This window comes from Bos indicus, chromosome 11 (genome assembly GCF_029378745.1).
Source record: "Bos indicus isolate NIAB-ARS_2022 breed Sahiwal x Tharparkar chromosome 11, NIAB-ARS_B.indTharparkar_mat_pri_1.0, whole genome shotgun sequence".
NCBI lineage: Eukaryota > Metazoa > Chordata > Mammalia > Artiodactyla > Bovidae > Bos > Bos indicus.
In genome coordinates this window covers 72,118,059-72,132,389 of record NC_091770.1, presented here as the reverse complement: position 1 = coordinate 72,132,389, position 14,331 = coordinate 72,118,059, and the positions used below count along the sequence as shown (strand labels likewise).

The 14,331-nt window shown below is 52.0% G+C and overlaps 2 protein-coding genes and 1 long non-coding RNA gene across 4 annotated transcripts; 1 reads left to right on the top strand and 2 right to left on the bottom strand.

The window, feature by feature from the left end:
- Positions 1 to 270: 270 nt before the first annotated feature.
- Positions 271 to 2,449, bottom strand: UCN (urocortin). Of its 2 annotated transcripts, XM_070798963.1 has the most exons (2): positions 1,100 to 2,449; positions 271 to 834 (listed from the first exon to the last, which is right to left on the bottom strand). In XM_070798963.1, the coding sequence occupies exon 2, from the start codon at positions 819 to 821 to the stop codon at positions 432 to 434; it is 390 nt and encodes a 129-aa protein (XP_070655064.1). In that variant the 5' UTR covers positions 822 to 834; positions 1,100 to 2,449; the 3' UTR covers positions 271 to 431. The 2 variants fall into 2 exon arrangements, with proteins under 2 accessions (XP_070655064.1, XP_019826095.2); XM_019970536.2 differs by having other exon boundaries at positions 271 to 1,214.
- Positions 2,450 to 2,654: 205 nt separating this feature from the next.
- On the bottom strand, positions 2,655 to 11,934 carry MPV17 (mitochondrial inner membrane protein MPV17). The gene is made up of 8 exons (XM_019970533.2): positions 11,878 to 11,934; positions 11,381 to 11,453; positions 5,052 to 5,167; positions 4,742 to 4,834; positions 4,552 to 4,647; positions 4,269 to 4,301; positions 3,962 to 4,014; positions 2,655 to 2,955 (listed from the first exon to the last, which is right to left on the bottom strand). Exons 1-8 carry the CDS (start codon positions 11,878 to 11,880, stop codon positions 2,886 to 2,888), a joined length of 537 nt encoding a protein of 178 aa, XP_019826092.2. The 5' UTR covers positions 11,881 to 11,934; the 3' UTR covers positions 2,655 to 2,885.
- LOC139185812 (uncharacterized) lies at positions 5,096 to 8,892 on the top strand. Its single transcript, XR_011569339.1, has 3 exons — positions 5,096 to 5,233; positions 7,846 to 7,994; positions 8,644 to 8,892. It is a non-coding gene; the product is annotated as an uncharacterized lncRNA (long non-coding RNA).
- Positions 11,935 to 14,331: the final 2,397 nt, after the last annotated feature.

Sequence of the window (14,331 nt, the reverse complement as noted above, 5' to 3'; positions counted from 1 at the left end):
GGAACGAACCCTTTTGGGGCACCTCCTTGATATTAGGCATGTATTCGCGAGCCCAGTGCCAAGAGAAGAGGGTCGGGGGTGGTGCGGCGACACTGGGTCTTGACTTCCTGGAGACTTGGAGACGATGGGGACCCCAGGACCCTGGCAGAAAGCGGTTCTCACGGAGCCCTCCCACAGCATTTGGTTCCCTCTCGCCGGCCTGGGAGACCCCACTTTCCCACGGGCTCACACCCTTCTGTGGCTCCCCGCGCCCCCATAACAGAGGCCAACTGCTCTTCAGCACTTTTATTAAAAACCGGTAACGCGGATCGTGCTCAGGGTATCCCTAGGCCGCTCTAGCCCTGTAGAACTTGGTCAGTTCCTGTCGCTCACGTCTCAACCCTGAGGTGGAGCATTGGGGGTCAAGATTCTCGGGGCCCCAGACCCGCTGATCACTTGCCCACCGAGTCGAATATGATGCGGTTCTGCTCGGCGCGCTCCCTCTGGCTCTGCGTCCGCGCGAGTTCCAGCAGGGTCCGTAGCAGGTGGAAGGTGAGGTCAATGGACAGGGGAGGGTCGTCCCGTCGCGGCCGCTCGCCTGCCGTCCCGGATCCCCATCGGCCCTGCTCCGCCCGGCGGCGCGGGAAGCGCTCTGCCAGCAGCAAGAGGAGCGCGCGGGCCCCGCCGCCGTGGTTCCGTGTCCCAGGGCTCCAGCGCAGCCTCGGATCTCGGACCCCGGCGGCCGCCGCCTCCTCCTCCGGGCTCCACTGGCTGCTTCCCGGGCGCAGCTGTGCCAGGAGCAGCAGCGCGGCCAGCAACGCCGCGCGTCCCGCCGTCTTCATGGTCCCGCCGGCCCTGGACACACAGGCGCAGCGCAGTGTGAGGTGCGCCTCGGGCAGTCTCAGGGGACGCCGCTCCCCTTCCCGAGCAAGTCCAGCGCCCCTGCCCGGCCCCTGCGACTGCCGTCCGGTGCTCACAGCCTTCCCACCAGCCCCAGCCGCTCCCAGTCCTGTGCCACCCTTTTCTCCCTCCCTGCCTCCCTCTTGGGGTGTCGCGTTGGGTGAGCTGAGCGCTGTCCTGGTGCTGAGGGAGTCTGGGCAGACGCGCAGAAGCCACTCACAGTTCGCAGGAGAGCAGAGCCTCTGCACCCTGCAGGATAGATCTCCAGTCTCTGTCCCTCGGGGAGGGCTGAGGGCGCCTCGGGGAACACGGGGTCTGTCCCGGGACCTTCGCCAGCCTTATATAGCGCCAGAACAGCTCCGGCTGACGTCAGCGAGGAACATGCACTGATTGTAGAGCAATGACGGCCGCAACTCTGAGTCCGACCCTATGGCTGCGAGACCCCAGGAGCGCGCCAGAGGACACCAGACTTTGTGTCTCTGGAAATGACACCGGACTCAAGAGAAAGGGAAGCCTTCTTGGGCTTAAAGATTGTTCTGGGAGCCACGAGAGTCCTTCACTCACTTAGAACAGCCATCAGGGACTAGGGGGGGCGGCAAGTCCCCAGACTAGTCCAGATCTCCAGCCTTCTCTGGAACAGGAAAGGGAGGCAGGACTGTGGTGCTGTCCATGGTGCTGGCTTTGTGCTCAGCCTCTGAAAGGGGCCAGGGACCTTGGGGAAAATGCTGTGCTGCTCAGATCCAGTCCCTTGCCCCAGCTATCTGTTCTATAAATGAAGGCAATCAGGATGGCACTGCTGGCATTCAGCTACCACCATGGTACCCTACCCAAGAGACAGTTTGAGCTGCCAGGATTCTTGATCTTCTTCCCGCCCCAGGATCTAAATCCTAGGGCTGTTTGACTGACGCGCCAAAAACAGAGGGCCTCTTGAGTCGGGGTGCTTTCAGATAACAAAGGCTGGTCCATCTGCTTCTTGGTTTGCCTCAAAGCTGAAGTTTAGCCAAGTTAAATTTTCTCCTGGGAATCAAAGCAGCAATATTATTTTATCGCTGACCTCCAGGTTAAGATCACTGAGTAGGAAGTAAGAAAACTTGGTTTCTTAGTCTGTTTGAGCTGCTATAACAAAAATACCATAAGCTGGGTGGCTTATAAACGATAAGCATTTATTTCCTCACAGTTCTTGAGGCTGGGAAGTCCAAGATCACGGTGCCAGTAGGTTTACTGTCTGCTGAGGACCTGCTTCTTGCTGTCTCCTCAGGTGGCCTCTTTTGTAAGCATACAGATCCCACCAGGTCCCTACCCTCATGACCCAACCACTTCCCAAAGGTCTCACCTCTGATACCATCACCTTGGGCATTAGGTTTTCACCATATGAACTTGGGGAGATACAAACATTCAAATGATGATAGCACATGTTCGTGTTTCTACTCTGCTACTAACTCACACTGTGGACAGGTCACTTCACTTCTATGGACCTCAGTGTCCTCATCTGTAAAAGAAGATTGGGGTTTGGGGGTCTCCAGACTTCTTTCCAAACCCTGGAAAATGAGACTCCCCAGTCATTTTCTGCTGGGTCTTACTCATTGCCTCTGCAGCTTCCAGATTACCTACTTAGAAATATACTTACAGAGGCACCATATAAAGAGTTTGAGGGGATCTCCCCAAAATTGGAGCTGTACTGGGGCTGGGAAGGGTTAGGAAAACAGCTGTCTATGAAGAGTGGGAAAAAGTGGCATCTGCCAGGATGTGCGTATAATCTAAAGTTGACAAAATGATATGTTTCAACAAATATTTATGATGAATTTTTATGGTGGGTTTTAGCCATTTCAATAGGAGTCAGGTTACATTAAAGAGTCAAGTGGGCCATTTCAGGGTGCTAACCCCATTAAGTTCTGACCAGCCACCGAACCCTGGGAAGATCAATGTGCCCACTTTGAGGAGGTGGTCCAACCCTTCCAGGGTCAAGGTGCATCACTACAAGGCGGAAGTGATGGGGTGAAGCCGACTTAGAGCCGATGTGCCTTCCAGGACAGGTAGGAGTTCCAGATAACAGCAACACACTGGACCACAGCCAACCTAAGGAACAAGGACGGTGCCATGAAGAAGAGGAAGTATAAGGAGGAAGCCAAGGGGAGAGGAGGGAAAGGGCAGCAGACAAAGAGCGAATATCTCCAAGAGTGTCCAGATCTAGGTCTCCTTCCTTCAGCCCCATGGAGGGACGTGTGGCTCAGATGAGACGACAACCAGCTCAGGTGCTCGTGCTGGCCCAGAGCTCTGTCTCTTGGACAAGAGCCTCTAAGTTAACTGCCCCCAGCAGCCATCTTGCCGTGCATGGCTCCTTATCCATACTCCATCCAAGCTCCTTCTAAACACACATTTGTCTTGTATAGCTGAGATCTCATCTTCCAAAAATGTGCTGCCTGCCATATAAAGCAGTACCTCCTTCTCTTTACTTTAAATATACTTCACTCTAGTTTCAAAGAGCATTTCCATGACTCTAAAGTTTGATTTGGTTCATAAGTCTGTATTCCTTTTAGTTATTCATGTCCATTCTGACCTTGTCTCCTCTGAAGAGTTTCATGATTTCCCCTGTTCCCAAAGCCCCCTCACCTCCAATAATTTTAATCACTCATCTTGTTTTCACTATATTTATTTTTACTGAGTTTTCAGCCACTACCCTGATTATTTAGGGTAAAACAATATTTTTCAGTGGGCTAACCTGACCATGTTCCTACTTGACTCTGGTCTACCTTTCTGCCTAACTTAGGCTGTAGTACTGTCCCTACAGTCAGGCCATCAAAGGTAGAGAGCCCAGGTGGGATGGAGATGAGGGCTGTGGAGCAAGATCCTCCCTAGGAAGATGAGAGGTCAGCAGGCAGATGCTCTGGGACGTTCTATAACATACGAGATTCTGAACAAAGTGCTCAGGAGTCTGAGGAGCTCTGACCAGGGCAGGGTGTTCTGGGTGGGGGCGGGGGGGGGGTGTTCTAAGGTAGTTCAAGGTTAAAAATGAGGATCACTTTGTCTCCAACTGTTCATAATATGCATCTTCCTTGAAGGGTGGGATGGGGATTTGCCATACCTGTAATGAAGAGGAACCAGGTAGAAGTTGGCCAACTGCACGGCAGGCCAGAGCTACGAGAGAGAGAAGGGAAAGGTTGGGGGGCTGCCTCCATCACCCAACGCCAGACTCACGGCCTTGCCTGGTCTGACTCCAGCTTCTTCAGACAGAAACACATGGCACTGGGTGAGTGCTTCCCTGATTATGGTGCCCACATGGGCATGAGGGAGTAATCCCGATGGAGGGATTTGTGTCAGGAGAACCCCTGATCCCTGGGCATTTCTGGACTCAAGAAAGCAGAAGAGGCAGCTGAGGTGCCAACTCTTACATAGTAGTTGGTGATGAGAGCATCAGGAAAGTCCTGAGGAGACAAGAGAAGGAACAAGTGAACACCGGCACTTCCGGGCACCTCAGACCTCCTGGTGCCAACTGCCAACTGGCATGAGTATCACACACAGATTTCTGCTCAGAGAAGACACCACTGCACCACAGCCTCCCAGCTCCTCTCCTCCAGAGCTGGGCTCTGCCTGCATCTCCACCCTGCCCTGCATCATTCCCCCAGGTCTGCCGGTCCACCAGCCAGAAAGCATCCCCACACCGGGCCAGCTCACCCGCTGGAGTTTGGCCCAGTTGTCCTGGGCTGACAGTCCATTGAGGGTCCCAACCAGTGGGAGGAAACAGCCCAGAAAACACGGGGCAAAGCCCCCCTAGGGAAGAGAAATTAAAGTGCTGTGAGCTCCTAAATCCTCGCCCTCCTGCAACACAGCTCACCCTTCCCAAATCCCTTTGCCTTCCGCTCACCTGATCCAGCAGCATCTTCTTTAGTGCATCCACCTTGGTGGTGCCAGGAATGAGCCGGTCCAAAACTCTGTACCAGCCTCCTACCACAGGGCCCTGAAAGGAACTCCCAGAGAGGTGAACAGGGATGTGGAGGGGACACCAGGATTTTACATCACAAAGCTGCGCCCTCAAGTATTAGAAACCAACCCCCAGGGGGAGCAGACACTCAGGGCTGGCTTAGATGTGAGAGGGTCCAATGGAAACCAAAGGATGACAAGGAACTGAGACCACTGTCCAATCCACCGGCAGCCCTGCTGTTGGCAAAACTTACCACAAAGCCACAGCCCAAGGAGGCCATTGTCAGGGTCCGGCCAGCTTGGTGTGCCCGCAGACCTCGCCTCTCCACCAGCTGCTGTGAGATCACGTCACCCAGGCCCATCAGAGACCCTGTGCGGGGTACACAGGTGTCATCAGGACACCTCCCAGGGACAAGCTGCCATCCCAAGGAGGGAGGTAAGTCTACTGAATGAATGAGGCTCTGGCACTCGGAGGCCAAGGGCTTCAATCTGGGGGAAATGGCCAGTCCCTTCCCACTGCTTCTAGGATGGTGACACCTCCCCAAGGATGGTGACACTTCACATGTGTCCTGTTAGAAACTGGGATGAGCAGCCTGGAGCAGGCCAGGGCCAAGAACTCTGCAGTGAGCAGTGAAGGGAAGTTAGCCTCAGAAACCGCAGGTAGAGGAAGGAGTATCCGAGGTGCTGAGGGCTGAGAAGCACTGACTGTTGGAACTGGAAAAGCCTTCCAGATATTTTTGTGCAAACCCCTTATTCCAGAGGCTTGGAAATGAAGGCCTAGGAAGTGGCACATAGTAAGTGGCAGAGTCAAGAAGAACCAGGTGGCTTGATTTCCTAGATGGTATTCCTTCCAGAATGCTGTACTATGAACAGATCATGTGCAGAATGGTAAGGAATCCTGAGGATTTTTCTCCTCCACTGAAGGCAGGACCCTGGCCAATGTCCTTCATCTTGGTTTTGGGAGTTCTCTTTGTAGAGAATAGCAAGAATAACTCTTTCTAAAACTGAAGTACTCAAATGATCCCAGGCAGGGGATGACTGGCTGAGCTGCTAAGAGACCCTGCAAGGAAGGGTCTGGTCACCTCCCAGCACAGGCAGGTCGACCCAGACTTCCTATTCACAGGCTCAAACCGAGCTGCCAACAGGCACGAAGGCCATCTCTCCTCAGGTCTTTGCACCCACTTGCCCTCCCCTCACTTGCACAGACACCCAGCTCCAAGCAGCCCTAGTTGGACGCCTACACCCAGAAACCAAGACAGAAATCATCACTGTTTACAGAGCCCCCCCATCGGTGATGGTGGGTGATGGTTTATAGCAAACACACACTTCTAGGGCCACTTGCGAGCAACCGTATGACCTCCAGCTTGCCCGTCCATCTCACTGAGTAATGAGAGCCCCCTCCAGCCCCGCAGCCACCACTTTCCCTGTGCCCTCAATTAGCCTTGGGCAAACACATCCTCATCCTTCAACCCCACTCCTTGGCCCGGAGCTGGTGCTGACGTCTGTGCTGGCTGCATACTCACTGCTCCCCACCCCACGCACCCCCGGAACAGCCCTGCCCATGTAGCCTCGTCAGAGGCAGCTGAGTAAGGCTGAGAGCAGGGGCACCCACTGTGACCGAGGCTGCTGGCCTCAGCTGCTGGGACCCCAAGCATACCCATCAAGGCAGCCCTGCCTCTCCTCTCCCTGAAACTCCCGAAGTGGTAGAGGGTCTTCCCAAAACATGGCTAGCAGGGACAGAATCCTAGATGTGTTTGTTCTCTTATTCCTCACCACATCAAGCCTGGCAGGGACTCAGAAAATAGCCAAGGAGAAATGTCAAATGGACCACCCCAGACAACAGGACTGCCCTGGGAAGGACATGGAGAATGCTAAGTCTGGCCTGAAGGGTGCACAACAGCTCAAGGTGTGAGAAGCACTGGGGCTGAAGGTTTCTTCCCCTCCATGCAGTTAGCACTTAGCTCCCTGTCCCCTCTAACAACTTGGGGTCACCAGCTGAACACTAAGGGAGAGGAGGGAGCTGCTATGGCCACGTGACCCTGAAAAGGCCCAGGGAGGGTGGAACAGGAATAGAGTCGCTGCTTAAATAAAAGGACTAAAAGTTTGACATTCTACTCTGGCAAGATGTTTACAGTATACAAAGGACTCTCACACATTTAATCTTCACAAACGGTCTGGAAGATAGAGGTTACCTCTCCACTGAATGTCTTTGAGAGATGAGGCGACTTAGTAAGGAAGGGAGCTGGGGCCTGAACACAGGCCTCCTCTCAAGGGGAAATGGGAGGCCAGGAATTCCCAGCAGAGGCAGAGACCTGGGCTCAGATGCCAGTGGGCACAGAGAGGCTCCTGTGGCTTCGACTCACAGAAGCTTCCTGCCCAAACAAGGGCCCAAAGGCCCGCATATCAGACATTTCCTGGATTAACACACTTCCTGTCTGCTACTCCCCAGAATGTGATCACCTCCGCTTCTTGTCACCCTGTGGGGAGGGAAAGCAGCAATACCCTTGGGAAGGGAAGAGTCGCAAAGAGACATCCGTTTTCACTCTTTGTGGCTTACCACAGTCACACAACACGTTAAAGGCACAGCAGGAGTGAAAACCAAAGTCCCTGACTTGCAGCCAGGTCCCGGAAGCCTGCAGCCTTGGAGAGAAGTGGATTCCAGGCCCCCAAACCATGACCATCAGGCCTGAGATATTACCAAGTGAAAGGGCAGCAGCAGGAGTGAGGTGGTATAGAGCCTGTAGCCCTGTCTGTTCAGTCCATTTCAGACAGAACCATGCCCAGCTCCTTCTCTGCCTACAGATCATCAGGCCCCCTGGGCCAACAGCAGCTCTAGCACAGTCTAAGGCTCTGGTCTAAGCCTGCATTTCTGGTCCAAGTGATCGTGTGAGCAGGAAGGGCTGGCATTTCAGATTCCTCATCCCACCTTCCCCAACCCCAAACCCAAACAGACCCAAACCACCCTAGGCTCAGGGAGTCCTCTTGGACCCATTTGGTTGGTCTGGACCCTCCAGTGCTCTGGCTTCCCTTTCCTTGGATTTGTTTCAGGGGTATTGGAGCTGGAGGCCTGCAGAGACATAATGCCTGAGCCCCAATGGGTCAGGACAAGGGGCTGCCGGGCAGTGATGCCCCAGTGCCAGGCTGGGCGCAGAGCCCAGCAGGCAGACGCTGGCGCGGCTGTGACATCATGCCCCTGGGTAGGTGCCAGTTCTCATGCCGTCACTCACCACCAGATTCAGCAGGGTGAGGGGGTAGGGGTTGGGAGAGCCTGCCTCTGAGCACAGATCTATCTGGGACCACTCTCTGCCAGGGAGTGGAAAAGCCCCAACTTCCCATGCCCACTTCCTAGGCACAGGTGGGGGTAAATTATCTACTTCCCCTGTTTTGTTCCTTTCCTGGCTTTTGTGTGTAGAATCTTAGATGCAGGAAACTAAAGTATGAATGGAAAATGAAGAAACCGAGGGGCAGGAAGTTGGAATGAGGAGCAGGAAGCTGTCCTTGACTATGAGAGGCCTGGGTTGGCAGGTGGAGCTGCTGGCAGGGGGCCCGAGGGCCGTCTCACTTCTCTCCAGGAGTCTCCAACAATTAAATAGCTGCCTGGGGTAGGGGCTTGGTCTGGCAGAGCCCCGAGGGAGCTGAAGCCCAGCAGCGAGAGGCCTGAGCCCTTCTCACTGCTAGAAAATAAGATAACATGGAGAGTTCCACAGCTTCTCAGGTACCTAAGCCCAGACCAAGCAGGGTTAGTGCCCTGGGGGCGCCCTGCTTCTAATGGCAGCTCTACCACTGACCACAAACCTAAACGCATGTCACTCCTCTCTCATGCCTCAGTTTCTTTCTTGGTTTCAGGGGCCGGGCTGAATGGTCTCTAATGTCCGCTGAGCTCGCACATTCAGACTCCAGGGAAACCAGTGTCTGCAGAAGCTTCCATAGCAGCACTAGAGTGGCCTGAGATGGATGGAGCGGGGCCCTGGGCCCACTGGAGGCTGGAAGGGCCCTCAAAAAAGGAGGGGAGAAGGCTGATTCAGACTCTGCCCTGGCTGCCCTGTTCCTGACTCTGACTTGGCCCATACTGGGTGTATCAAACACTTCTTTTGAACCAACTCAGATCTTTTTGATTCAATCATCTGTTTCAGTCACCACTGCAGTTCACCTGATGGGTCCTTGTCCTGAGACAAGGGGCTCACATCTGAGACAAGCCCCATACTTCGGGCAGAGCTACTGCTGGGGATCATCATGCCTGGGCAGTGTGGTAGAGCACAGAACACGGGCATCCATACTCCATGTGGCAAACCTCTGGCCAATGCAGGATGGAGCTGGTGGGTAAAGGTTTCTCCTTGTTTCCAGAAAAGACTATTCACCCACAGACCCTAAGAGGCATTTCAAAAGAGCCTCTCAGTCAGTTTTAAGGGGGTGAGTAGCCATGGGCCCTAAGCAATGTCCATTTGATAAAGCATCCTTATATTGACTGTCCCTTTTTCCCTTCTCCTCCCATGGGATTATTTCCTACCAAACTACCTGCCCTGAAGCTGCAGACTCTACTTTCTGGAGAACCAAGGTAGATGGCTATCCAAGTCCAACTTTATGGCAAGTGGAACAAACCCAACCCGAACACCACTACAAAAAGAAGAGCTTGTTGTGCTTGGCTTGCCAACACTCATATATAAAGGCCCAACTCCTGGAACCTTTTAAGTTTCTTGAACACTTTTTGATTTCTAAAGCCTTTTCACAGAGATAATCCCTACACTGACTTTGTGAGGTCATATAACTTAATTCAAATTCTAAATGAGGAAACGAAGGCTCAGAGAGGTTTATCATCTTGTCTTGATTCACAAAGCTAAGAGTTATGGCTCGGAGATTCAAATCTTGGTCTTTGAGCTCCAAGTCTGAAATCTCTATTCTGTTTTCCAGTGTGATGAGCTATCCCAAGGGACCTTAGGAACTACTGTGTTGGGATCTAAAAACAGCTCAGTGAGCTAAATCCACCTCCCCCCTTTATTTGCAGTTTGATTTGAATACACTGAGCTGCAGCGAAGGAAGATTCTGAAAGGTTTGGGAAAGTCTGAGAAAAGTGTTAACTAGAGGTTGCTTCAGGTTGAGATGTTGGTACAGCCTCAGGAAGATTGGGAGTGTGGAGCCCCAGGGCTCCAGCACCAACCACCAGATCCCCCAGCTCGGCTACATAGCTGCACTTGGACCTCTTGGAGCTCTAGCTCCTACCTTGATCCACTGCAGATCCCTTGGGGAGGGAAACACAAGGACGGTCCTTCCCCTCCCTATTCCTGATGGCCACGAGGGAGAGAGGGAGAACCTTCCTTCCAGCAGTTAGGGTCCCCAAGGGAATCTGAGGCTGGGCAAAGGGCCCAGCGTGTCAGTTCCCATCACAGCCACCCAGTCCAGCATGAGTCACCGCATGCGCAGCCAGGTGAGTCATGCCGGCTGACGGACACTCCGAGGACAGGATGGAGGGTAGCTGGGCACAGGAGGCTGGAGAGGGGCCCAGGGAGGGGCAAGACTCCTTGGCCAGTCACTCAATGAAGCTTCTAGTGCTGACATGGGGCTATTCCAGTAGAAGGATTACTGTTGTACTCTGGCTTTCAGTAGGCCTCCCATCCCTCACCACTTTTAACAATCTTCCTCTCAGAAGCCTACAGTCCTCATTAGAATCTTGTTCTCTTCCTCTAAACACAGGCAAGACCTCACCATAGCCTTGTGACCCTTGCACTGCCTCGACAGTCACAGGCCTTCCAATCCCTCTCACTATAAAACAAAGCTTTATGACATCTCCTCTCATGGCAGCTAATCTGCAAAATAAAGATGATAACAAATACAGGTAAATCACTGGGTTACCTTTGTGAGGTCGCTACTCAATCACTGGATTTAGAGCAATAATAAATCCTCGATTAGTATATTGTTTGAGGATACATCCATAGACAGTAAAACTATAAGACAAGCAAAAGAACGATATTAAACAAAATTCAGGAAAAGTAATTATCTCTTGGGTGTATGAATTAAGGACAGGCATTCAAGGGGTCTCAAAACTGGGTACAGATTCAGGAGTTTTCAGTTTAGTTTTATTTAAATGTTACACACATATATCTTCATCATTCTTTTGTGTGTTAAGATATATTTTCCAATAAGAACAATACTAACAAAAATAAACTGGGGTAAGAGTCTGATTCCAGCATTTATTAGGTGTGGGATCTAACATGGACTTAAGTAATCTTAACACACTGACTTTATGTGTGTTGAAAGTGCTTTGCACACTGTGAATTGTTAAAGGAGCCTTTGTTACTGTTCGTTTTCTAAGTTAAGGGCTCCTGGGGCCAATGCCTTTGTCCTAAAGGGATGACCCTTCAGGTTTGTGAGGGCTTTCAGATCCTATGTTATAGCGAGGTCACCTATGCCTACTCCTTTCCTTATAAACAGCCTTGGGGACCCTCCCTCCAAAACAGACTGGGGTGAGAGCCAATCTTTCAAGGACGTTGAATAGAAGCAAGAAATGAGGGGAGGGAGTGTGTGCAGCAAGCTTCTGCCTCCCAAATCAGCCTGCTCTGGTATCACCTAGGTCCCACAGGACACTCACCAGCTGTCAGGACCTGTACCTTCCACGGGTGAGCAGTCAGAGCCCGCTGGTAGGCCCGCCAAAGTGCCATTTCCTGCCAAGCCGAGAGGAGAGGGAGGTCACTCCCACTGCCCCTCCTCACAGTTAAAGAGACTTTTGTTTCTCCCTTGTGCCCACTCCTTCTCCTTCCCGCTCTAAAGGGGCAGAGGCTTCCTGGACAGCTTCCTGTCACAGGGGTCGCCTTTGACAATCGGCCAAGAGAAGAATCCCGGGGGCTGCCACCCTCCACCCCACCCCCATCCCTGGAGCAGAGCTATCTGTGGTCTCCGTCCGGACCACACAGGACACGTCTGCTCGGACTTTCACCCAGAGCCTTGTGGGTCCTCAGATTCAGACTTTTAGTTGGCACCAGCCCGCATCCTTCCAGAGCCTCGGCACCAGCCCGCATCCTTCCAGAGCCCAACTCCACGCCGGAAATAAACTCCCTGACTCCCTAAACCTGCAACGGTCCCACGCACCATGGGCGCTCGCGGGACACGTCTCTTTAAACCTGTGACCGAGGATCTGCAGCTACTCACCTGGGCGCGAGCGCGGCCTCTCCCACGTGACCCGAGTGCGCGGAGGGACTTCCGCCCCAAGTCCCGCCCTGTCCGCTCGGCTGACTGTTAGGCTTTCCCTGCGTCCAGGGCCAGAACAGGAGTGGACACAGCCTCTGAAACCGCAGAAAGGGGTTCCTTCTGGTTCTGCGCCAGGTCTCGTTGCTGAGCCCGCTAGCCCACCAGGGTCCCTCTACCTCCTTCTGCCCCTTCTCTCCTCGGTGTCAGGGCCTCTTAACTTGAATTGACCCTCACCTTTCCCGTGTCCTGGAACTGGCCAAGGTTCAGACGTAGTTCTAGGTCTCAGGAATCAAGAGTTTGGAAACTTGCTAGCCGTAATTATATGTGCGTGTTACTTTTTGAAAAATGTAAGTTCTTCCTAGCCTCAACTGTGAGCTCCTGAATGGGTGGAACTGGGTCTTGTTTCGGGTTTGTCGTCCTCCTAGCCGACTAGTTCAATGTTTTGTCCACAATAGCCTTTAGAACGGAGAGGGCAATGGCAACCCACGCCAGTACTCTTGCCTGAAAAATCCCATGAACCGAGAAGCCTGGTAGGCTGCAGCCCATGGGGTCGCGAAGAGTCGGACAGGACTGAGCTACTTCACTTTCACTTTTCACTTTCATGCATTGGAGAAGGAAATGGCAACCCACTCCAGTGTTGTTGCCTGGAGAATCCCAGGGACGGCGGAGCCTGGTGGGCTGCCGTCTATGGGGTCGCACAGAATCGGACATGACTGAAGCGACTTAGCAGCAGCAGCAGCCTTTAGAAATGCTGCGTAAAGAGGACTCTTCCAGAACGTCAGGTTTAGGCGCTGGTTTCATAACTAAGCGGGCTTGCAGCCTTGGTCATCTCTAGACTTGAAGTTCCTCATCTGTGAAATGGTTTTCATACTGGGCTCCTCAGTTCAGTTCAGTTCAGTCGCTCAGTGGTGTCCGACTCTTTCCGACTCCATGGACTGCAGTACACCAGGCCTCCCTGTCCATCCACCAACTCCCAGAGTTTACTCAAACTTATGTCCATTGAGTTGGTGATGCTATCCAACCATCTCATCCTCTGTCAATCCGTTCTCCCGCCTTCAATCTTTCCCTGCATCAGGGTCTTTTCAAATGAATCAGCTCTTCGCATCAGGTGGCCAAAGTATTGGAGTTTCAGCTTCAGCATCAGTCCTTCCAATGAATATTCAGGACTGGTTTCCTTTAGGATGGACTGCTTGGATCTCCTTGCAATACATGGGCTCCTCAGTTTTAGGGATTTATAGATGTTTGGGGAGAGGGTTATCACAAGCTGTTCTTCATCTCAACTTTTAAAAATATGTATATATTTCTAAGGGCTTTCCTGATAGTTCAGTTGGTAAAGAATCTGTCTGCAATGCAGGAGACCCCAGTTCGATTCCTGAGTTGGGAAGATCCGCTGGAGAAGGGATAGGCTACCCACTCCAGTATTCTTGGGCTTCCCTTGTGGCTCAGCTGGTAAAAGAATCTGCCTGCAACGCAGGAGAACTGACTGGGTCTAATCCCTGGGTTGGGAAGATCCCCTGGAGAAGGGAAAGGCTACCCACATAAAAATATGTATATATTTCTAGAAAAACCCACATTTAAATAAGGAGGCCCACAACTACAAGTGTTTGGAAACCAATAGATTAGGTGATTTCCTAATCCATTTCCAGCTCTAACATTTGTAACAGTTTGTGAATATACTGCAACATTCTTTCTAGGGTAGTGGAAACTTTTGCAAGATCCCTGGCAGATGTCAGCCTGGCACCCTTTGCTTAATTATCCCCAGGGAGCTCACACTTCAGGAGGCAGCCTTGTCTGACTCAGGCTCTTTACCTGACTAGTTCCAGCCCCCCATTTACACAATTCCTGTATGATTAAGGCAGGGAGAATCCTATAAGAGATACTGGAGAAATGCAGTTAGGAAGCAAGAGAATTTGATATCACAAACTTTTAACTAAAGGTTTCTATACACAAAACACCATGCTAGAGTAAATTTACACTAGTAAATGTAATAGGAGACCAAATGTGCCAAATTGGAAAGTTGTAGTTTGAAGTCAGACTACCACCACTCAGCAGTTCTATGACGTTCTTCAGAATGCTTAAACTCTCAGAATCTTTGTCAAGTAAATTGGGGCAATGTTGACTTTTTAGGGTTAAATTAAGTAATATGTTAAAGTTCTTGAAAGTGCCCAATATATATTCCTTTAGCCTCCTTTCCTTCCTCTTGGGAACACATGGGAGAGGATAGATTTTACTGGAGAAATCTGGGAAGCCCTTTGGTGAAGGTTAGAATTTGCGCTGGGACCTTGAACAATGAACAGTACTTAGGTGGAGATGGTGGAAAAGGACGTTCCAGGAGGAGGGACTAGTAAGAGCAAA